A 24,454-nucleotide genomic window follows, 5' to 3' on the forward strand; every position below is an offset into this window, starting at 1 on the left:
AGATTCCAGGAGCTTCTTATCTCCACCATGGAGCATGATATCATCTTTGAGTAATCAGATTTTATGGCCAGCATAAAACACTGGAAATTTTAGCCCTAACATATATAAGTTGTCTCTTTCAAGAAATTCACACTGGCAGGCTGTATACTGGCTCCATTGATGGTGCCAATTCCCTTCTCTGCAACAACTGAGCTCTGGACACCTCATTCCTGCAACTTCTGAGCCCCCTTCACTCTGTCCAAGTCAGAGGCCATTCTCATCCCACCCAGGGGCCAGCATGAGTGGCACTGCCTGTTGGTGGCAGCTTAGAACAGACCAGGGGTCTCACTCCATAGCCAGTGTCAGGAAAGCATCTTTCTTCCTTCTGGAGGTAAAAAGAGAATTAAAACATAGCTTATCTCCAGAGCTGAATCAGAAAACTTTTCTGTTGCCTGCTTGTAGAATATATTTTCTCAATGAAAACGATATCCAAAAGGGTGGCTTAAAATCTATAATATAATTTATTTATTTATTTTTTAAGTTTTTGAGATAGGGTCTCACTCTGTTGCCCAGGTTGGAGTGCAGTGGCATGATCATAGCTCACTGCAGCCTTGGCCTCCCAGATTCAAACAATCCTCCCACCTCAGCCTCCTGAGTAGTTGGGACTACAGGTGTGTGCCACCATGCCCAGCTAATTTTTTTTTTTTTTTTTTTTGATGTTTTGCAGAGATGGACTCTCCCTGTATTGCCCAAACTGGTCTCAAACTCCTGCCCTCAAGTGATCCACCCACCTTGGCCTCCTAAAGTGTTGGGATTACAGGTGTGAGACACTGCACTCAGCCTACTCATTTTTAGGTAAATTACAACCCCTAAGTTTTTTTGTGGTTGAGAAACATACCAGCTCTCATAATACTGGGGTAAGAGTTTCTGGGTTCCACAGGTTTTGCAGATTATTAAGTGGCTGTCTGTCTGTCTATCGTGAATCAGCCTCCCAACATTAAATCTCTTCATTCAAAAAAGATAGAGGAAGATTTTCTTTTTAACAAAAGAGTTTATTTTCCACACTATTTGTACAGCTGTAAACTCAAGGAATCATCCAATACTTGTACAAATCTGGGAGAACAGTTAATAAGCACCTTCAGTGGTTTCCACAGTTTAAGAATTTACCATTAAAAAATTTTAGGATAAATCTAATAAAATGAATAAAATAGTTATAAAAATCATACAAAATCATGATGAACATTTGATATAGAGGGTTTAATATGAAACGATAAATACAAAAAGAAAGTGAGACTAATTTATGGATTTGGGCTATGTAAAAGACCTACATGGTCCTCAAATCTTGTGATTCTTGGGGCTACATTTGCCTCTCAAGACAAACTCCAATTATTCAAGGAAGACTTTCTTTCAATTCAGGTTCCAATGTACTGCAGAAGCAAGTGAGGACAAAGTCAGGAGAAGGTGGGGCGGAGAGGCTGAGTGTACTGGGGTTTGAGGAAAAGAGGAGAGACTCTTTTCCCCAAAGAGAGTATCAGGCAATTTCTTCCATGTTCTCAAGTATAAGTGGTCTTTGGCAAAATGTACCATTTTCTTTTTGGAGTTACTTAAGAGTTTTACTTATTGCTGTTCTTAAATTCCTTCCCCTACCACTTCCTCTTGGGCTTTTTTATTTCTCTTGTTGATCAATCTCTTTTTTGTGATACTTTTCATTGAATCTTCTCAACTCCTTTATCCCATCCTTTACTGACTCAAACTCCTTGTGCTGAACTTTTCAATCCAAAATTTCTATTGTTTTAGGACTCTGGGAAGCAGTTGATAAAAAGATAACATGAGCTACTGATATGGTCAGGAGATGTTTTCTAAACAAATTGTAGAAATATAAACATGAAATGTGGCAATGATCCCTTTAATTAGATCATTGAGCAATAAAGGATATGAACCATTAGTATAAATATTCAATTCAGTCTTTCCGGATTGTGTTGTTAGATGAGAATACATCCAAAAAGGGCCACAGATCGAGGGAGAAACCAAGGAGGGGTGAGGTCATGGTTGAGTGTAAATTGGTTCTATCATGTGGAGGCCAGAGGTGAGGGACTGTGGTGGGACGTCATCTGGGGCCAGCCCCATCCTGTACCTCAGATAGGTCTCCATGAAAAGGAGGGACATTGGTGCCAGCAGTGGGGCTAAAGACCAGCACAGCAACAGAGACTAGAACCTTGGATGCAAGTATTTTGGGCAAAGAGGAATAATTAGTAATCTTTGGTATAATTTAAGGCACATCAAAACAATCCCCTATTCTCAAATATCTGACCTACACCTTGAAATTCCTACCATTGGACATTCTTTTGATTTAAGCCTTTAACTAACAAATGCCAATATCCTACTGCTCAAATATTGACATTCTATCTGGGAGAGGCTGCTCATTATCATCCACCAAATGCCCGTAGATCTCTAGGACAGGGTAGGTTTTGATGAAAAAGCAGAGCATGAACATTATAATGGGGGTCTAAGACAAGACAATGATGGTGAGGAACTGAGGAGTAAAACTATAGGACTATAATAAAGAAGAAATTCAGAGCACCAAAACAAAACATTAAGGAATGCTAATTCCCTCCTTAACTCCCAACTTTTCCTAGTCAGGCCCTGGCTCATAGGTCAAGGAGCTGACAGGATGGTGGGTACCTCAAAGTGAGGCTGAGCTCATAAGGCCACAGGGAAGGGTGCAACTCAAATTTGGGAGGTTCTGTTCACCACTGGGGGGCTAGTGTTGGGAAAAGGTCCTAGGACACTGGGATGGGCATGTAATCCTCACTCAGGGGTGTATAAGTCTGTCTGAGGGTTGGGGTAGGGGTGGAGGGTTCTGTCCTTGTGTAGGGGTGGAGACTTTTCTATTAGAGAAGTCCAGGGTGCATGTTTTGGGGAACAGTGAGGGAAAAGCTGTTGGGGCTCAGGCTGGGCTGAGACTTGGCCTAGTGGCCACTCAGCCAGAGGACACTTTTCAATCTGGACCAAGTTGCTTCAAGTAGAGTGTTGCTGTGAAATACTTGGAAAGGAAATAAGGCACTCTTGTCTTCATTTCCGTTCAATACAGTCAACTCCCAAGGTGTTGTCAGGGCAACGGCAGGTCCTGCTCCCTGGGGTGGCCAAGCAGAGGTGGGTGCAGCCGCCATTGTTCACTGAGCAGTAGTTATGGCCTGGAAAAGGCAGAAATCAGTTCAATAGCCCTCTCTCTGACCTGACTCCATAGCCACTTAAGATAGTGGGCTCCTTCTTGTGTGTGATCCCCCTTTTAGTTTCCTTGAAGCCATGCTAGGAAGGCTTCAGGAGAATGGAGACACTGTGCTAGGCAGTCAGCTGAGCTGATCCATTGTTTGTTTTATCAGCATTAAACCAGACAGACACAAACACTGATTCCCAACTTGGGGGTTATGCAGATTTTCTACTAAGGCTATTAAACAGATCTCAGGGGAAGTTCTCCAGCTCTGATTATAACATGGAATTGGAATTTTAAAGTGCAAAGTTCTTTTTATGTAGCTTGCACTCCTAGCTTCACACTGACAGGAGAAGATGAGGGAAGCTGAGAAGGAAAGTGGGTGAGGGGAGAGGCCTTCAAGAGGCAGCATAGCACAGACTCCAGGGCCAGGCTGCCTGGACTCACCCCTACGAGCTGTGTGACTTGGAGCAAGTTGCTTCAGTTTGCTTATTTATGAAATGAAATAATAATAGTACCTACCTCACAGGGTTGCTATGAGGATTACATGAACTAACGAATACAAAATATTTAGAACTCTAAGTGAGTTAATATATGTCAAGTTCATAGCTCACAGTAAGTGCCACACGTATGTGTTCAATTCTTATCGTTCATTATTGTTATTGCTGTTAGGCCAAATGGATGGACTTTTAAAGCAGCAGAGGTCCTAACATTGTAATATCCTAACCTGACTATTTGGAACCTGAAGACCCTATACTTTTATACCCAGCCCAAAACTCAATGCTTTTCCTCATCCTGATGACTTCATGACCTAATATTTTCTGTTTATTTAACTGGCTCACCTGCTAATGAAGACCCTGGATGCAAAGGACTGGATCTCTCTTACGGCATAATCAAGGCTACTAGTGGTCATACGGGTAGCAGCCAGAGTGTGGGCTCTGAGCCTCCAGGTGCCCCCAGTACCCCAACAGTGACAGCACAGGAAAGTTACCTTGGGGACACTGAGACAGGGCCGTGGTGATGCCATACAGCCGGGTCTGCTTGTGGGGTTGGAAAGCATCCGTCTCCTTGGAAATTGCAAGATCGAGAGCAACCACGGAATTCCTACAAAGCACCAAAGGGCAGAAGGTGAAAACACATCTGATGGCTTGAACTTGTATCTAAAAGGCAGCCTGTTTGTCATTTTGAGGATAAACTGGAGGCCATAAACAGACATGATGGCCTTCTTCCTAGACATCCCTTCCTTCTCCTGGGGTGGGCCAAGCTTGCATTTCTCTGGCATTTTACAAAAGGATAAAGACCAGCTAGCTTTCCCCTCCCACTCTAAATCCCAGGCAGGAAATGAGCTTTCTAGACAGACGCCCCTGGCCAGTTGTCTTCTTAGTTTAATCCCTCCTTTCGCAGGAAGGGGTGGTCAAGAAGAGGCCGTGGGAATATTGCAGTTTAACAACTATAATGAAGCAGGGACACGAAGTGGACATGGAGCCCACCAGCCACGTGACCCTGGGCCAGCTCCTGGGGAAAGAACAGACGTGCTGAGGAAGTCCAGGTTTAAAGACTTGAAACCACACAGTCAGAAACATCTGGATGATAAATGGCACCTCCTGTGCCCTGGGGCCTTGTCCTCCCTCCTTCTTCGTGCTCATCTCTTGGCTCCTAACAACCAGAAGGATGAGGGAGAGGAGACATCTCTAGAGGGGACATTTCTGGAGGCTCAAAAGTCAAGCCAAGAGGCCAGATGGGAAGGGCCTGGCCTCCCAGAGACAGTGGGTGGAGGGGCAGGCCCACGCAGCCCCCATGGCTACAGCTGACGTACATCTTCCAGTCTGTGAAATACAGATTCTTCCCGTAGCTCGTCACAGCGAAAGGATACTGGAGCCCTTCGAGAACCTTGCGTCTGCTGGGCTGACTGGGGTTCAGGCATTCTGCCCGATTGGTGCCTGTGTGGAGTGGAAAGAAGTCATTCATTGTTCACGCAAGAAATGGCCCCTTTGTGCAAAAAAAACAAAAGTAATGAGGGCAAGAGTGGGAGAAATTAAGCATTACGATGACAAATCCCAGAGAACACATGGGGCTTGCTCTTAAAACCTGGCAAGTTGTCTCTTCCTCCTGTGTTGCTGCTGCTGGGGAGGCACGAACCAGTGCAGAGTAATGTAAGTTGCAAATTGCTTATTGGTATCAGGGTGACTCCAGGCTCTCTGCAGTGCCACTTACAAGACGAGGGTGGCCAACTTTTTCTTAAAGCACCAGATAGTAAATTATTTCAGGTTTTGCAGGCCAAGAGGCAAAACCAAGGACAGTATGCAGGTATCTATACAATTTTGTACCCGTATATATTTAATGTACCAGTTAAAAATGTAAAAACCACTCATAGATTCTGGGTTATATAAAGACAGGTGGCTGGTTAGATTTGGCCCCAGGGCCCTAGTTTGCCCACCCCTGACTTAGGAGATTCAGACCCGCCTTGGACAGTGTCCAGCTTTCCATCACCTGCATCCACCCAGCAGAGCTGAGATGAGAACACATCGAAGGTCAGTCCATTGGGCAAGCCCAGGTCATCCTGCACAAGGATCCTCCGGTTCGTGCCGTCCATGTAGGAAGTTTCAATCTTGGGGTTATCTCTGTTCCAGTCTGTCCAGTAAAGGTTCCTGGAGGAGGAAAAAGGGGGGAAAGAGGAAAAGAAATAATAAGGATGCATGAGAAAAAGTTTATGAAAAGCACTTGAAAAGAATTTCAGTGAAGTGATTGGCAGACATGAAAACAGAACGCCTGAAAGGATCGAGAGGTGATAAAACACATTTTCTTTTGCAAAGACACTTGGATTTGGTTCCTCATTTGAGTTTGGTGCTTCTGTTACTAACAAATTTGGTTCCCTTTAACATAACCGACATATCTCAATGAAGCTGTTAGCAAAAGAAAACAAAGTAAAACGCTATAATTGGCATAAATACATGGAATTCCCTGCATGAGGCCCACATGGAGGAGAGCACAGCAGACCCAGGGGACCAGATTAGGACAAGAAGCAGTTGTTGGCAGGGGCTGTGGTCAAAGCACCTGCCTTCAAGGAGGTGGCTGAGTGGCCACAGAATAGGAGATGTGGTCTCAAAGGGAAGGAATCAGTGTCAAGGAGCTAAGAGCCTGTTGTGTAAGAGGCAGAGCTTGCAGTAAGAAGGAAAAGCATGGATGTGCCGAAGAAACACGCAGGAAGGGAACTCCAGGGTATTCAGGCTGGGTCTGCCCCAGAAAGCAGCCTCAGGGGTCCATTTATGCCTCCCTGCTACTCTTCTGGAGTTGATATAACCTGAGTGTTGATCCACATTGAAGCCATATGGAAAATATCCAATTTCTGAGCATGCCAACTTGTAACGTATCTCAGCAAAAGATTTGAAAGCGGGACATGGTATCAAGTCCGCACTGTAATACATGTTCGGCATTGTACCATGGATATCTACAAGTCACCAACCGTAGACTCTTTTGTCCTGTACTCATTAATTTCAGGAGAGCGATGCTGGAGTTAAAGCCTCACATCTGAGAATCTCTAAAAGGGCAGATGCAAATCAAAGAGATGCACACACATATTTACACAAAGATACCCTCTCACGGAATCCGTTACAACGCCTCTGGGATTCACCAGGTCGGTCTCAAAGAGCACCCGGCGCTGCGAGCCGTCCAGCTTCGCCACTTCTATTCGATCCAGGTTAGAGTCTGTCCAGAAGATGTTGCGGCCAAGGTGATCAACAGCAATACCTTCTGGACTTCCAAGATCTAGAAGGGAACACAGAGCTCCTCTAATTTTTTTTGTTTTCTAAGCAGGTGAGATGAGGTTTTTCTGAATACTCAATGTTATTTCACATGGTGTCCAATCCCTGCACTTTAAGAAACCAAATGGAAATGTGAAATGCTTGTTGTTTATAAGATAAACAACACTCAAAGTGACAAATTCAAAAATGCCATTTACTCACTCTGTGGCTATCCATCATGCTGCATGTTGGGAACCAGGACAGTAACAATGACTAAGCCGAGGCCCAGTTTTGCATGAGCCCACAGCCAACCACAGTTGAGACTGAGTTCCAGGTCCTATGGGAGCCTGGAGGAGGAACCCCAGCCTGGGGAGAACAGGGAGGGGTTCCTGGGGGAGGTGACATTTCTTGAAGCTGGCATCTGAAGGACCAATAGCAGTTTGTCAGACAAGGATCTTGGATGAGGGCTTTTTAGGTAGCAGGACTGGCACATAGGTATAAAGGAAGGCTGGACGTTGGCTTGAAGTGAACAGGCTGTCATTGTATGTGGCTGGAGACTATGAGGGTGGGGGAGTGGTCAGAGATGAAGGTAGGAGGCCGTGTTAATGAACTTAGAACTTAGGCAGAGGGGAGGCAGTGGAAGATCTTAAGATGGGGAATGGAAAATAGTTCTATCTTGCTCATTAGTTATGGGGGGATAAATGTCATTTCACAGAAATAATACTTTCAAGAAAGCATAGCTGTTATTACTTTCATACAAGTATAAGGGGTACAAAGAAGGGGTGTCAGTGATTAAAAATCACACCCCTGTCTTTACTGGGTTATAGCAATGGATTTTCAAGCCAGGAGTTGCCACTGGGTAACATGAACCTTCACTGCAAACCCTCAGCACCCACCTAACTTTACTGGAAGCTGAAGATTTCATTTGGTGTTTTATTATATAGTTTTTTAAAATTAATAATAACAATTTGTGTTTTATTGATATCACTTAGGACTCTTTCCCTTCTACTGATTAAAGGAATGAAGGTCATTTAGTATGACTGGAGTATAAGTAGGAAGGAGAACGGGCTACCCTACCTGAGGGATCTGGGGTATGAGGAAACCATTCCAATACTGTGTTTTTTTGTTTTTGTTTTTTTTTTGACAGGGTCTCATTCTGTTGCTCAGGCTGGAGTGCAGTGGTGCCATCTCGGCTCCCTGCAAACCTCCACCTCCTGAGTTCAAACGATTCTTTTGCCTCAGCCTCCTGAGTAGCTGGGATTACAGGTGCGCACCACCATGCCCGGCTAATTTTTGTATTTTTAGTAGAGACGGGGTTTCACCATGTTGGCCAGGCTGGTCTCAAACTCCTAACCTCAAGTGATCCCCCGCCTTGGCCTCCCAAAGTGTTGGGATTATAAGCATGAGCCACCACATCTGGCTCCAATACTGTGTTCTTTTATCAACATACAAGCAACGCAGACCCTTAGCCCCCTTTGCATTAGCCTTCGCCAGAGCCCTAATATGGTGGTGACCTTGGATTCTGGACACATCAGAGCCCCCAGAAAGCAAGCCCACCAGAGGAAGTTTACTGAGAATTAGAAACCCCACTTGAACAAGGTCTTTATTATCTAAACCCAAAGTAGAGATTTATAAAATATTAAAATATTTCCCATGTCCCTAGATGAACAGGGACAGTGAGACTGACCTCCAAAGGTCCCTTCTGGCTTTCAGATAGAGCCAGAATAAGTCATTCTGGAGTATATTTGGCGTGAGCACATCCTGTGTGAGAGACAAGAGCCACTCAGATACACGCAAAGAAAACAGAGGATACAGGCTGCTGTGTGAGAGTGTCTTTGCGAGGCACCTTGAGGAAGCTCCATGAGCTCCATGCATATCGTCTCCTTAGAACCAGCCCTGGTCCCAATCTCAAACCCAAGAGCAACCAACCCTCCTCTCCCTCAGCCCAAAATACTTCTTTATGAGCTACTCTTCCAAGGGAAGGGTCTGGAAAATCTTATCCTTCAATGTGCAGTCCGAGGAAGAAGTATTCCTTACTGCTTACCTCAAATACTTTTTAAAGATACTTGGTTGGGACTGTAACTTAAGGAAAGAAAGAAAAGCCTGGGATCTGGGCTGTTATGAAATAAGGAAGAAAAGAAAATGATACCTAACTGTCACTGTCACTCACTAGGGAAGGACCAACCTGTACCATGCTAAGGAGATAACTGGAAGCTTCTTTCTCTCTTAAAACAAAAAAAGAAAATTATTCCCAGTGATCTTTCTTCTACAAAGATCATATTTTGGTTTAATTCTGTGTTTTCACAGTAACGAGGCTTTTGCTTGGAATGCTTCTTACTGTGCTTACAGCGTTCTTGGATGGTTATGAGCTCCAAAAGCAACAGGAAATAGCAAACAATGACCTATTCCCCTCTTCCACTGGGTTTTAAAATGAAATCGTAGATAATAACAATAACATTTTTAACACACAGAGATAGGCATTTTCAAACTGTTTTCCACTAAACCAAAGCATGAAAACTGGAAGACATGATTTAAATAGCCTACTGGCTTCCAGAAAAGGATTCAGGGTCTATGTCCAAAGCCAGACATAGTTAATTTAACCTCAGCTTCATTCCTGCTGCATCATCTCTACTGAAGGCAACAAAGAAGGGAAAAAACGCTTCGGGAGTTGTTCCACAGGCGCAGGAAATCTTCTAGAATATCAATTGTGAGGGAAACATTCCATTGAAAATAGAAAAAGCTACATTCAGTGCCAAGTAAAAAGAAATACAAAATGAGGCTGCTCTATTTTAAAGATGTATCTTTGATGTGAATATTTTGCAAAGAATGCAAGATGACTCCACAGAACAAATATCATCAGCATGACAATGCCATATGAGCAAAAATATTCCCAAGTCAGTTGATGAGTCCCTGAATTAAGCAACATGTAATACTTGACCATTTCAGCACAGTGGAATTTTTAGAGGCCTTTGGATTTTTGTTGTAATGGTCTTTGAACTAGATAAATCATACCCATGTAAAATAGTCTTCATTTGTTGAACGGAGGCATGAAAAACAATGCACAGAGTCGTTGGTTGAAATTGGCATCCTTAATGAGGAATTTCCTCAATTGAGGAATTGAGGTTGAACACTGAAAAGTGGATTGTGCCTGCCGGGCACGGTGGCTCCCAGCACTTTGAGAGGCCGAGGCGGGCGGATCACGAGGTCAGGAGATGGAGACCATCCTGGCTAACACGGTGAAACCCCGTCTCTACTAAAAATACAAAAAATTAGCCAGGCATGATGGCAGGCGCTTGTAGTCCCAGCTACTCGGGAGGCTGAGGCAGGAGAATGGCATGAACCCAGGAGGCAGAGCTTTCAGTGAGCCGAGATAGCGCCACTGCACTGCAGCCTGGGCGACAGAGTGAGACTCTGACTCAAAAAAAAAAAAAAAAGTAGATTGTGCCTAAACCTCACGCACTTTATCATAGTAATGCAACAAAAGACTGAGAAATGTTTGTGAAAGCTTGGCTTCATTTGCTGTTCTTCTCTGGCATACGTGGACACTTTGGCTGCTAGAAGCAAAACCAGAAAGGAAAAATGATATTTGCTTGCTTACCTTGTCTAATGATGGTGGTTGGCTCTCCGCCATGTAGACTAGCTCTCCCAATGGAAGGCTCAGTGATGTCCGTCCAGTAAACCATCTTGTCCACACAGTCAAAGGCCAGTCCAATGATGACTTTAGCCTGGAAGTGAAGACCAGTGGTTAGAATGGTCCATCTACAAGCATCCGATAGTGAGAATCTTTTTGCGTGCCTACAGGCATTTGGATATCTTCTGTAATGAAGTGTCAAGTGTTTTGTTCATTTAAAAATTATTATTATTGAGTCGTAGGAGTTGTTTGTATATTTCAGATAAAGCTCTTGTCATATACGTATATACGCACATCTATATGTGTAGGAATTTGTGTGTGTGTATGTGTGTGTATGTATATATGCATAAATATGTATTTTTTGAGACAGGGTCTCTGTTGCCCGGGCTGGAGTGTAGTGGCGTGATTACTGCTCACTTCAGCCTCAACCTCCTGAACTCAAGTCATCCTCGCCCTCAGACTCTCGAGTAGCTGGGACTACAGGCATGTGCCACCATGCCTAGCTAATTTCTTAAATTTTTTTGTAGCAACAGGGTCTCACTGTCTTGCCCACTCTGGTCTCAAACTCCTGGCTCAAGCAAGCCATCTGACACAACCTCCCAAAGTGCTGGGATTACCAGCACCAGCCACTGCACCCACCTATTGTTTCTTCTCAGTATGTAGTTTGCCCTTTCATTTTCTTAATAGTGTTTGGAAGAGCAAAAGCTTTTAATGTTTAGTAAGTCTAATTTATTATTTTTTCCTTTTATGGCTAATGCTTTTTGAATACTAAGAAATCTTTGCCTACTTGAAGGTGATAAAGAAAAAGAAATAAAAGGCATACATATTGAAGAAGTAAAATTACTCTATTCTAAGATAATATGGTTATTTATGTAGAAAGTCATGGGGAATCTATAAAACTACTATAACCAAAAGTGAATCTAGCAAGGGTACAAGATACAAAGTCAATATAAAATTATTTTTCTATATACTAGCAAAATATAGAAAATAAACCTTAATAATTGTGACAGCATCAAAAAAACAGAAAATATATAAGGATAAACATTTTTAAATATGCCAGATTCCACACTGAATGCTATAAAACATTGCAGCATGAAACTATAAAAGACCCAAATAAATGAAGGGATAAATAAGGTTAAATGTAAACAATTACATTTAAATTGTAGCTGGGACTACATTAAATTGTAGCTGGGACTACAAACATGTGCCAGCACACCTAGTTAATTTTTCTATTTTTTGTAGAGACAGGGTCTCACTATGTTGCCCAGGCTGGTCTCGAACTCCTGAGCTCAACTGATCCAGCTGCCTGGGCCTCCCAAAGTCCTGAGATTACAGACGTAAGCCAGTGCACCCAGACAACGCTGTGCACTTTTAAGATATTCACTCTCTTAAACCATCACAACCAAATGCTCAGGCCCCAACTGTGGGTACCGCCTTCACAGCATCCCATGCTTATCAACTTCTCTGGCCTTCCATGGTACTAAGGAAAGAGAACATTTCCTTCAGCAAACATGCTCATCAACTTCTCTGGCCCTCCATGGCATTAAGGAAAGAAAACATTTCCTTCAGCAAACACACCCAGAGTCCTTTTCCACACATTGGTTCTTACAAAAGTGAGACAGAAAAGGACCGGAGGAGGCAAAGTTGAGTAATGTTTTACATGTGATTTGAGTTTCACGAAAATCTACTGGGCTATAGTTCGGTTTGAAAAGCCACTGAGATTTAGCTCTGAGTAAGCCAGCCCCTCCTCAGAAGAGGCAAATCAATTACACGCCAGTAACTCATTAATGAGTATTTATTAGGTGCTCATTATGTATGACGAACTATGGTGATATTTAGACAAAACTCCAACCTAGAAAGAACTGAGTTACTTAACTTATCTAAAGCAACCACCTCAAAACAAGCCATCTGCCCATAGGTTGATTTGGCAAAGCCTTGTCGAGATCTTTTGCAAATTAAAATATTTTAAAACTATAGGCATTCATACTTACGTAAAATTTAGCCTTTGGGAGAAACCGGGTGACAGGTACACAGGACCTCTCTGTATACCTTTCCAACTTCCTGTGGCTCTGATTACTTCAAAATAAAAACTTAAAAACGAAACAGAAGCACAAACTTTTCCCTTGGTCAGACAGTGAGGAGTTCCTTTCTTTAGATGCCCATGAGAGGCTCAGGGAGAAGCTGCTGGGCTGTATGATCTCAGCATGTGGTGAGGTTAGATTCTGTCAATAGCCTGGAAACTATTGAAACACTGAATTGTTCAGTTACAAGAAACCCTGGGAGTGGGTGCTTGGTCATGGACACAGTACTAGGCATTACGAAGCCAGAGAAGGATTCAGGAGGGAGGGTCTCAGGACCAAGGAAGTGGTGGACCAGGATGATCTTTTACTGGGAAAATCAGGAGGATGAGCACATACTTCCTCCTCAAGGGGTCAAGTCAAAAAGGACAGTGACCCTTACCTCACACCACATACAAAAATTAACTCAAATGAATCAAAGACCTAAATGTAAGAGCAAACTTATAAAACTCTTAGAAGAAAACCAGGGGGAAAGCCTCATGACATTGGATTTGGCAACAATTTATTGGATATGGTAACAAAAGCACAGGCAACAAAAGAAAAAAAAGGTAAATTGGACTACATCAAAATTAAAAATTTCTGTGCGTCATAGGACACAATCAAGAGAGTGAAAAGACAACCCATGGAATGGGAGAAAATATTGTGAATCATGTATCTTTTAAAGAGTTAATATCCAGAATATATAAAGAATTCCCACAACTCAACAACAATGAAAGAACCGATCAAAAAATAGGCAAAAGGATTTAAGTAGACATTTCTCCAAAGAAGATACACAAGTGGTCAATAAGTACGTGAAAAGATGTTCAATGTTATAAATTATTAGGAAAATGCAAATCAAAACCACTTCACACCTGTTACGACTATCATTAAAAACAAAAACAGCCAACAAGTTTTGGTAAGGAAATAGAGGAATTTAAATTAAATATAGAATACTGTATGATCCGGCAATTCCACTTTGGTATATGTATCGAAAATAAGTTAAAGCAGGGACTCGAACAGATATTTGTATACCCGTGTTCATAGCAGCATTATTTGCAAAAGCCAGAAGGTGGAAGCAATTGCTGATAGATGAATAAATAAACAAAATATGGCAGATCCATACAATGAGATTTCAGCCTTAAGAAAGAAGGAAATTATGACACATGCTACAATACGGATGAACCTGAGGACATTATGCTAAGTGAAATATGCCAGACACAAATGACAAATACTGTATGATTCTGCTTCTAGGAGGTACCTAGGAAAGTCAAAAGTATAAGGGCAGTAAGTAGAATGGTGGCTGCCAGGGGCTAGGACATGAGTGGTGGGAGAATGGGGAGGTATTATTTAATAGCTTCAGTTTGGGATGATGAAAAAGTTCTGGAGATGAATGGAGGTGATAGTTGCATAACATTGTTTATATACTTAATACCACTTTCAACAGTTTTTTTAAAAGACGATGAATGTTTATCCTGTTGTTTCAGCATTCCCCCTTCCACCACCTAGCCCACTTAAATTATCTGCTTTTTTTTTGAGACAAGAGTCTCGTTCTGTCGCCCAGGATCTCAGCTCACTGCAAACTTTTCCTCCCAGGTTCAAGCAATTCTTGTGCCTCAGCCTCCCAAGTAGCTGGGATTACAGGCATGCACCACCATGCCCAAATAATTTTTGTATTTTTAGTAGAGATGGGGTTTCTCCATGTTGCCCAGGCTGTAAATTATCTGCTTTTTATTGCCTCACATAACATTTAGCCTCTCCCCTTGGTCCTGGGAAAGAATGTCTTTCACAGGGAACTTAACCCATTCCTATTACCTGAAAGCATGTGCTGGAGATGGAAATGACACAGATGATCTTCAAGGGGTTTACATTTTCAGCAAGGCAATAGATGAATACCACGATCATGCATGCATTTGTTCGGCAAATATTTTTTTGAGTGCTTCCTATATGCCAAGCAGTTTTGGGTCTAGAAATACCACATGAAACCAATACCTCCATGAAAGAAATGAACAGTTCCTGTCTTGTGGTGCTGCTATTTTAATAGGAAGATACATGTCCGATACACAACACAAATATGGGTATTTAATGCATCACATAGTGCCAAGAGCTCTGATGAAATACAAAGCAGCATAAAGAGCTAGAGAGCAGTGGTGGCTGCTGTCTGGATGGGGGGGATCAAGACACGCCTCTCTGAGAGATGATGTTTTGGCAGAAATTTGCACGAAGTGAGGCAGTGAACTGTGCAATTGTCAGGCAGGGGAAACTGCAAGTGCAAAGGCCCTGAGACATAAATGTGCCTGGTGTGTTCAAGGACCAGCCAGAGGGCCAGAGGGTTGAAGCCGGTAAGTGAGGTGACAGTGGTAGGGAACAGGGTGGGAGAGGGAGCCAGAGGCCAGATCCTGTAGGGCTTTGAGGGCCATGCGAAGGACCGGATTTTATTCTGAGTGAAGAGGGAGCCGATTTGAGGGCTTTGTGCAGGAAAAGGACATGAATCTCATAAAGACTTCTTTGCCAGAGGCTTTTGAAAAGTATTTTGATTTTGGATACTTTTTTGCTGATGTTTCCTCCCTGGTCCCAAAGAAGGGATGTGGCTGTGTGTGTGGCATCTATGAAATGGAGATCAATTCAGGAAGAGTAAATAGAAAAAGAAGAAAACACAATGGGTAGAGAAAGGAGGAAGATAAGAAAAACTGAAAGCTGGGCCTGTGGCAGACAAGATGGCCCAAGTAGCAGCTTTACCAAGAATTTTCAAGCAGACTTTGTGCCCCCAGTGAGGAATGATAGGGCTTTCTGGTGGACTTTCTTTTGCAAGAGCAAATGATCTCAGACCCTCCCTCTCCCTCACTCCTCATGGGACCCTCACAGCCCCTCCCACTGCTCCAGCAACTCTGACTCAGCCTTATAGTGGAAGCCTGCAGGTCTCAGGTTTGGTTTCTTGGCAGGGGTCAGGATCAGATAAAACAGAAAGGCTTTTCTGAATTGCCCAACCGCTATCTAATGGGAAAAGAAGTCCCTAAATCACAAAATGCATCTTTGAAGCTTTGAAAGCCTCTAAAAACTCCAATGCTTGTTGTTACGTCAGGGCAGATATGAGGCTTTTAAATTGAGCAGCTGCTGAAAGATGAATCACTATGAATTTGGCAGGGGAATGGGAAGATCACAAGCAGCTCAGCAATACAGTGGCCCCATCTAGAGATGGTCACCCAGGGCCACGTGGAATGAGCACCCATGGTTCCAGGGGTTGAGGCTGGGGTTCTGGTCTGACCTCATCCTGCTTGTTTCTCCAGGTCACTGAAGCAGGAGCTGTCACCAGGTACAATCAGCCAGCACTCACCGGGACATGAAGGAAAGCCTTCGCTTCTGTCTTCCTCATGGTATTTCCCTCCAGGGGCAGGCGCTCAATCTTCCCAGTCTGGGCAAAGAGTAAATGGGTCCCGGGGGGCAAGGGGATCACGGCGGTAGGCACTGCGGGTCCTTGGTGAATCGGGGGAGCCACTGTACTCAGACCTGCATGGCAGAAGGGGTCAGTGAGTGAGGCCCATGTGCACCAGGAACGCACAGATGCATACACACACCCACACACATGCACACACATACACACACCCACACATCAGGTCACATCACCTTCATGGCACCACAAACTGCCACAGCCACACAATGCCCATTTTATAGTTGAAAGCACCAGAAGTAGAAAGCCCTCAGTCAATCAAAGGGCACTGATGAAGAAGGTAATATATAACATTAAAGGTCATGTGAAAACAAAATGGCTTGGCCTCCCTCTTTTTTTTTTTTTTTTTTTTTTTTTTGAGATAGAGTCTTGCTCTGTCACCCAGGCTGGAGTGCGGTGGTGCGATCTTGGCTCACTGCAACCTCTGCCTGCCTGGTTCAAGCGATTCTTGTGCCTCAGCCTCCTGAGTAGCTGGGATTACAGGCACGCACCACCATAGCTAGTTAATTTTTGTATTTTTAGTAGAGACGGGGTTTCACCATGTTGGCCAGGCTGGTCTCGAACTCCTGACCTCAAGTGATCTGCCCACCTAGGTCTCCCAACGTGCTGGGATTACAGGTGTGAGCCACTGTGCCCGGCCGGCCTCCCTCTTAATAGAAAAGCTTTGGCTAGTCATGCTGTGCTGTGGGCACTGGCGCTAGAGGAAGGAACCAAATAAGAGCAGCACCAGCAGCACCCGCGGCAGCACAACAGCGAAAACAGCATCCCTGAATGCCCTGCCCACAGGGAGCCAGGTTCTAGTGCAAGCTATTGAGCTTTTTCATGCTGGAGGAGCCTATCAGAATGAGTTGCCCCATACGGTGCACTCTGTCCCGTGCCACAGGGATGGGAGAGCCTGGGGCCTGACAAGCAAGAACATGACATTTATGGGCTTCCAAGAACAAAATCATGGCCAGGGGCTCCTTTTCCCTCCGAATCAGGCTTGCCTTCCCATCTGCTGACCTCAACCTCTGGCCCGGCTCCTTGATTCACTTGATAAGACAATGTCCCAGGAGGGACACACAGCTGTGCTGCAGAGTAAGGAGGGCTAAGAGGGCTGATCGGGTGTCTGGAGACCTGAGCCCTGTCCTGGCCCCGCCCACTCACTGGCTGTGTGCACAGGGCATGCATCTTCCAGGGCCCGGTCTCCTGCTCTCTACAGTGAGAGCTGGCCAAGGTTGTCTCCAAGGTCACTTTCTCTTGTCTATCTTGCCTATTACACCCAATCGGTGACATAAACCAATCTGGTTAACCTCTTTCATATCTCTGAAATCCATCCGTTTCTCACCTGGATTCATCATAAGTAGTGCAACAGCCTTCACCTCCCCCCGCCAGGGACTGTCAAGCCTGCCTCTCAGCTTCTACCCACCGAGCCAGTGATATTCTAAAACTAAACCCTGCTTCACATGGGCGCCTGCTCCAAACCTACCCCAGGCTCCTCGTTGCCCTCACGACCAATACGCAGGCTTAGAAACGTGGCTCACATGGTGTTGCTTCTGGAAAGCCTCACCCATGAGCCTACCGCCCCACACAAGCCAGGATTCCTCTTCGGCTCCTGGTTGCTGTCTGCTTCTCCTAAAGCTCATCTCCCTACACTGTTCCTGTTTATTCACTGTCCTTTCCGCTTCTTGGGGGCCCAGCACCGTGACTTTCCTCTGGATATCCTAGCACCCACTACAGCATTGGCCCCTCAGTGAATGTTGGCTGCGTGAATGAGTGAAATTTCTGAGTAATTATTTTACTGTTTCTTAGCAGCTTTGGGGAAATATTTGATAGGAGATCAATCTATGATTATTAGCTAAATTGGGAGTGGAGATTCAAAGATTCATTATATTCGCTTTTGGTAATTTGTGACAATAACCAATTTCTACATTTGCAACAGAAGCAGAATTTTAGAGCTGGAATCACTCTTGGGATTATTTTGCCTCATGTTTAGGTTGAGACTGAGGACGCTGAGGCTGGGGAAGGTGTCTGTCCAGAGTCACACAGCCACCAGGCTGGGCCTCACACAGGGCCCCTGGCCCCTAGGACAGCAGCTTCCCACTGCCTCCGGTGATGGTCTTAGAGCCAGCTCATGCAGAAAGCTCTGTGGCTGTTTGCTCCTTGGATTGGAAAATCAACCCAAGTAACTAAAGTCCCCAGGGCACGATTGAAGGAGGCAAGGGTTGCAAGGTCCTACTGCCTAGGACACAGAGCCCTGGGGAAGGGTTCAGGTTGGTCCCCACCATCCCTGCCATGTCCCAGTGCGGGAGCATTCCACCTCCACGCCTCCCTCAGCAGAGGGTTCTTCTGGGAGGCCCAGAGCACACACAGCCGCTCTGCTACCATTAAGGGTACTGCTGTGGCAGGCCCCACTGGGTATTTACACCCTACACGTATGTGTGTTGGGTGGGGAAAGAGAAAGAAGAGGGTAAGAGAACAGAGACGGTGAGGAAGAGAAGAAGCATGGGCAGGAGCAGGGTAAGTGAGAGGGAAGAGGAGTGCCGCAGGGAGGGGTGGGGCTGGAGCCAGTGGAACAGTTCAAGCTTTAAGGCCAGCAGAAGAGCCAAGTGCGTGTTCAGCAATTCCGGTCACCCGAGGTCCTTCTCAGGCACACGCCCAAGCACGGCCTGCACCCACTTACACGGGGGCGTCATCCCGGGCCTGGTCCTGGTGCCCTCCACCTCGCGGCCGTCGCGATCCACGCACCAGCAGTAGCCGGTGCTGCCGTGGCACTGGGTGGGCGCGTAGTGCCCGTGCGCATCGCACTCAGGAACGAACAGCCCCGGAGGAATGGGTCGCTGTGGGTCTGCCGCCCCTGCCGCCCCGAGAATGTGTTCTCGCTCGTGCTGGCACCGGGTTTTCTCCACCTCTATCAGAGAAACAAGCAACAAGAAAGCTGTCAGGTGCGTCATCCATCAGGTGCGTCATCCGTCAGTGCTCCCTGGCGGGGCTGCAGGAGTCCCCACAGCTCGCTCAGAACCACGAGGGCTGCCTGTGTATCACTGGGTTTTGTTTCATCAGTTATTCAAAATGCAGAAACATCATTATTATTGAATAGGTTTAATGTCAAGAAAATGATATTTACATCTCCTTTTTGCTCCTAGGTAGTTCCTTTTAAAACACTTTTTAAAAATTGAGGCAAAAAGAATTGAAGCAAACTGATAGAACATAAAGTGAACCTTTTTTTTTGCTTTTTTGAGATGGTGTTTCGCTCCTGTTGCTCAGGCTGGAGTGCAGTGGCACCATCTCAGCTCACTGCAACCTCTGCCTCCCGGGTTCAAGTGATTCTCCTGCCTCAGCCTCCAGAGTAGCTGGGATTACAGGCGCACACCACCATACCCAGCTAATTTTGTATTTTTAGTAGAGACAGGGTTTCACCATGTTGGCCAGGCTGGTCTGGAACTCCTGGCCTCATGTGATCCACCCACCTCAGCCTCCCAAACTGCTCGGATTACAGGCATGAGCCACTGTGCCCCGCCGAGTGAACCATTTTTAAGTAAACAATTCAATGGTATTTAGTGCATTCACCATGCTAAGTAACTACCAACCTCTACCTAGTTCTGAAACATTTTCATCACCCCAAAAGGAAGCCCATATGCATTAAGCAGTTGATCCCCGTTTCCCCCTTCTTCCCAGCCCCTGGCAACCATCAATCTGCAGTCTGTCTCTGCAGACCTACCTATCCTGGATATTTCGTATACACAGAATCATACAACATGTGACATTTGTGTCTGGCGTCTTTCACTTAGCAGAATGTTCTCAAGCTTTATCCAAGTGGTAGCATGTATTAGAACCTGCTTCATATTCGTGGCTGAATAATATTGCATTGTAGGGACAGATCATATTTTGCTTATCCATTGATGAACATCACTGGGTTTTATTTTAAGAAATTTTTTTGTTCGTTTTTTTCTAAATGAGTCATTTTTATCATCTCAAGCTTCTTTTTTTTTTTTTCTTTTTTTTTGAGACGGAGTGTCGCCCTGTTGCCCAGGCTGGAGTACAGTTGCATGATCTCGACTCACTGCAAACTATGCCTCCCAGGTTCAAGCGAGTCTCCTGCCCTAGGCTCCCGCATAGCTGGGATTACAGGCAAGCACCACCACATCTGGCTGATTTTTATATTTTTAGTAGAGACGGGGTTTCACCATGTTGGCCGTGCTGGCATCTCAAGCTTCTTGATAACCAACAAGTCAAGGCCAAAGATTTCAGGGACCAGATACCACCAAGTGCATTTTCCAACATTTGTATGTTTTCCTTTATTTATGTCCTGCTTTTTGGCATGGAAATTGACCTCTAAACTGTACAACTCAGATCTTAAGACAGGGAAATACAGTGAACACTCCATATCCACGGGTTCAACATCTGTGGATTCAACCAACCACAGATTGAAAATATTTGGAAAAATAAAAAGGACGGTTGTGTTTGTACTGAACATGAACAGATTTCTTTTTTGTCATCATTTCCTAAACAACACAATATAACAACTTCTTACATGGCGTTCACATTGTACTAGGTATTATAAGTGATCTAGTGATGATTTAAAGTCCATGGGAGGGTGTGCATAGGTTATATGCAAATACTACACCATTTTATATCAGGGACTTGAGTACCTGCGGATTGGTATCTTCAGGAACCAATGCCCCGTGGATACTGAGGGACAGCTGTACTTCTAAAGCTGTGGAATTGCTAACAAGCAGCTATGGCCTGGAATAAACAACTTCCAAGCTGTAGTGGGTTCCACACTGGTTAGAGTTCAGTCACCAGTCCAGAGTTGTAGCCTCTGCAGTATCGACCACCCAAAGCAATGTCCAGACACTGGCAGGAGGTACCTATTCTCCACGTCACTGTCTGCTAAGAGCTATACTTCATCCGTGTCTTGTTGCCTCTCCCTCCCAGGCCTTTCCACATGCTATTCTTCTTGTGACTCTCCTTCTCCCTGTCTGGTTAATCCTTCAGAAATCAGCTTAGGCACCTAACTCCCTTCAGGAAGCCTGTTCAGCTCCCCAAGGCTGAGTCCAATCCCCTCTGTGAGCTCCCAGAGTGATCTGGGCTTGCCCACACCATACCTCTATCTCCCTGACAAAAATCTCCTTAACATTTAGTCAAGAAGCATCTACTCCGTCAGGCACAGTGGCTCACATCTGTAATTCCAGCACTTTGGGAGGCCAAGGAGGGAGGATCACTTGAGCCCAGGAGTTCAAGAACAGCCTGGGCAACACAGCAAGACCCATCTCTACAAAAAATAAAAAACATAGCTGGCTGTGGTGGCATGCACCGGTGGTCCCAGCTACCTGGGAGGGTGGGGCAGGAGGATCTCTAGAGCCCAGGAGTTTGAGGCTGCAGTGAGCCATGTTCACGCCACTACACTCCAGTCTGGGTGCCAGAGCAAGACCCTGTCCCCCACCCCACCAAAAAAAAAACGAAAACCCAAAAAAACAAGAAGTACCTACTTGACTGTGCTGGGGGATGCACACAGGAATAACCCATAGCACCTGCCCTCAGGGAGCTTACAGTCTGGAGGGAAGCCAACAACTGAACACACATTTACAATTCAGTGAGTGGCTGCCTTGACAGAGGAGCCCAGGAGACAGCAGCTACACAGAAGAGATCGTCCACAAGGCCTGGAGAGCCAAGGAATGCCTAGGTGCTTTTTAAAAAATATATAATTTGTATTTCTCTTTTTAATTCTGTCCATTTTCACTCCATGTATTTTTTTTTTTTTTTTTTTTTGAGACAGGATTTCACTCTGTCACCCAGGCTGGAGTGCAGTGGTGCAATCTCAGCTCATTGAAACCTTCACCTCCCAGGCTCGAGCAATCCTCCCACCTCAGCCTCCTGAGTAGGTGGAACTACAGGCATGCATCACCACATTTGGCTAATTTTTTTGTATTTTTAGTAGAGATGGGGTCTCACTAGGTTGCCCAGACTGGTCTCGAACTACTGAGCTCAAGTGATCCATCCATCTTGACCTCCCAAAGTACTGGGATTACAGGTGTGAGCCACCACACTTGGCCACTTTATGTATTTTTTTAAGTGGCAGGGTCTTGCTATGTTGCCCAGGCTGGCCTCCAACTCCTGGACTCAAGTCATCTTCCTGCCTCAGTCTTCTGTGCTTTTTTTTTTTTTTTGAGATGGAGTTTTGCTCTTGTTGCCCAGGCTGGAGTGCAGTGGCGCAATCTCGGCTCACTGCAAACTCTGCCTCCCGGGTTCAAGCGATTCTCCTACCTCAGCCTCCTGAGTAGCTGGGATTACAGATGCTTGCCACCATGCCCAGCTAATTTTGTATTTTTAGTAGAGATGGGGTTTCCCCATGTTGGTCAGGCTGGTCTTGAACTCCTGACTTCAGGTGATCCGCCCACCTCAGCCTCCCAAAGTGCTGGGACTGTAGGCATGAGCCACCATGCCTGGCCTCCTCTGTGCTTTTTTTTGATGAGTAGAAGATTGTGCTTGAATAGGTCTAGGGTAGGGCTCAACTGACTTTTCCTGTTAAGAGGAAGAATAAGTATTTTCAGCTTTGTGGGCCATGAGGTCTCTGTCACAGCTATGCAACTCTGTGGTTGTAGCATGAAAGCAATCAGGTTTCATACATCAATGAATGAGTGTGGCTTTCCCCATAAAACTTTATTTACAAAAACAAACAGTGGGCCAGATTTGGCCTATGGGGACTGTAGTTGCCAACGCCCGCTCTAGGGCATTACTAGTTATGTTAAGGGGAAATATATACTTATTTGTATATATGTTTACATATGTGTACATTAATTAATATATACTAAGATGTTAATAATAAAAATATACTGTAATCACATAGACTAGAATATTATATATTTCTCAGAATTTTGCACCTGGGAATGTTTTTGATTCTCAGTTCCATTACTTTTTTTTTTTTTTTTTTTAAGTCAGAGTCTCACTTTGTCTTCCACAGGCTGGAGTGAAGTGGCCTGATCTCAGCTGACTGCAATCTCTGCCTCCTGGGTTCAAGCAATTCTCCTGTCTCAGCCTCCCAAGTAGCTGAGACTACAGGTGCCCACCACCATGTCTGGCTAATTTTGAATTTTTTTGGTAGAGACGGGGTTTCACTATGTTGGCCAGGCTGGTCTCGAACTCCTGACCTCAGGTGATCCACCCGCCTTGGCCTCCCAAAGTGCTGGGATTACAGGTATGAGCTACCACGCCTGGCCTCAGTTCCATTACTTCTGGTGTCACCTTGCACGTGTCAATGATACAGATTAAGCTGTGCCTCCTGCAGCAGTGGAACAGGGATGGCAGTAATAACAGATCTCATAGGACTGTCTGAGGAGTCAGTGGGAGGTGACGAGACAAGGCACACAGAGACATTTTGAGCTCTGCACCCAGATGTTCATTTGCGACTGGATCCCCGCAAGGCAGACATGGTGACATTCCACAAGTGTGTTGCCAGTGGATATTTGAAGTACCTTTGTCTGTGTTGCCAGTTCTCACGTTGGCTTGCTTAACATGGTTGCACCCTTGGTGAGAAGCAGTTAGCATGCCAGAAAAGTATTTGTTGAACCCAGCAAGAGAAAACCATGCATGCTTTTCTTTTGTCCCAGAGGCTAATTAATATAAAAAACAAAACAAAACATTTGAAGTAGGAAGCACCAAACCAAGATACAAGCAAGCCATCTGGTTAGAATAAAAAATGTCTAGCTGGGCGTGGTGGCTCACACCTGTAATCCCAGCACTTTGGGAGGCTGAGGCGGGTGGATCACCTGAGGTCAGGAGTTTGAGACCAGCCTGGCCAACATGGAGAAACCCCGTTCTGTACTAAAAGTACAAAAATTAACTGGGTATGGTGGTGGGCACCTGTAATCCCAGCTACGCGGGAGGCTGAGGCTGGAGAATCGTTTGAACCCGGGAGGCAGAGGTTGCAGCGAGCCGAGATCGTGCCATTGCACTCTGGCCTGGGCGACAAGAGCAAAACTCCGTCTCAAAAAAAAAAAAAAAAACATCTGGTTTTGTTCACTCTTGAATGTAAAACGTGTTTACTTCCACAAAATTTTATGTTGGCTAGGGTTTTAGAGTTTTCATATAAGCTGTTTCCATACACAGATATATTTCATTTGATTCTCATTGCAATCCTACACGATACGTAACTGCAGTTTTTACACCAAATGAGGAAACTGAAACTCAGAGAAGTTGAGACTCCTTCAGGCCACAGCACTGGTTGGTGGCTCGGTTCTAATGAGAACCTAGGTCTTTGGGTTTCTGGTCTAGCCCCGCCTTTCCAGTCTGGCATCTGGCGTCCACATTGCCAGTGCTTAGACGACTCCCTCACATTGAACCTGTTATGACAACAGCAATGTGCACACATCACCTTAGCACATTCACCAAAATTACCTGTGCATCCACAGA

General features: G+C 45.0%; 1 protein-coding gene across 1 annotated transcript in view; it reads right to left on the reverse strand.

Annotated features, from left to right (window-relative positions):
* Window positions 1–1,023: 1,023 nt before the first annotated feature.
* NID1 (nidogen 1) overlaps window positions 1,024–24,454 on the reverse strand; it is an 88,342-nt gene continuing 64,911 nt past the window's right edge. The window contains exons 13-20 of the mRNA XM_032136852.2: window positions 18,726–18,953; window positions 15,950–16,122; window positions 10,529–10,655; window positions 6,784–6,955; window positions 5,681–5,838; window positions 5,007–5,130; window positions 4,182–4,294; window positions 1,024–3,173 (exon numbers count right to left, since the gene is read on the reverse strand). Coding sequence (XP_031992743.1) covers window positions 3,052–3,173; window positions 4,182–4,294; window positions 5,007–5,130; window positions 5,681–5,838; window positions 6,784–6,955; window positions 10,529–10,655; window positions 15,950–16,122; window positions 18,726–18,953 — 1,217 coding nt within the window. The 3' untranslated portion in view covers window positions 1,024–3,051. The remainder of the gene's footprint in view (window positions 3,174–4,181; window positions 4,295–5,006; window positions 5,131–5,680; window positions 5,839–6,783; window positions 6,956–10,528; window positions 10,656–15,949; window positions 16,123–18,725; window positions 18,954–24,454) is intronic.

Source organism: Hylobates moloch, unplaced genomic scaffold (assembly GCF_009828535.3).
Source record: "Hylobates moloch isolate HMO894 unplaced genomic scaffold, HMol_V3 SCAFFOLD_18, whole genome shotgun sequence".
Classification (NCBI taxonomy): Eukaryota; Metazoa; Chordata; class Mammalia; order Primates; family Hylobatidae; genus Hylobates; species Hylobates moloch.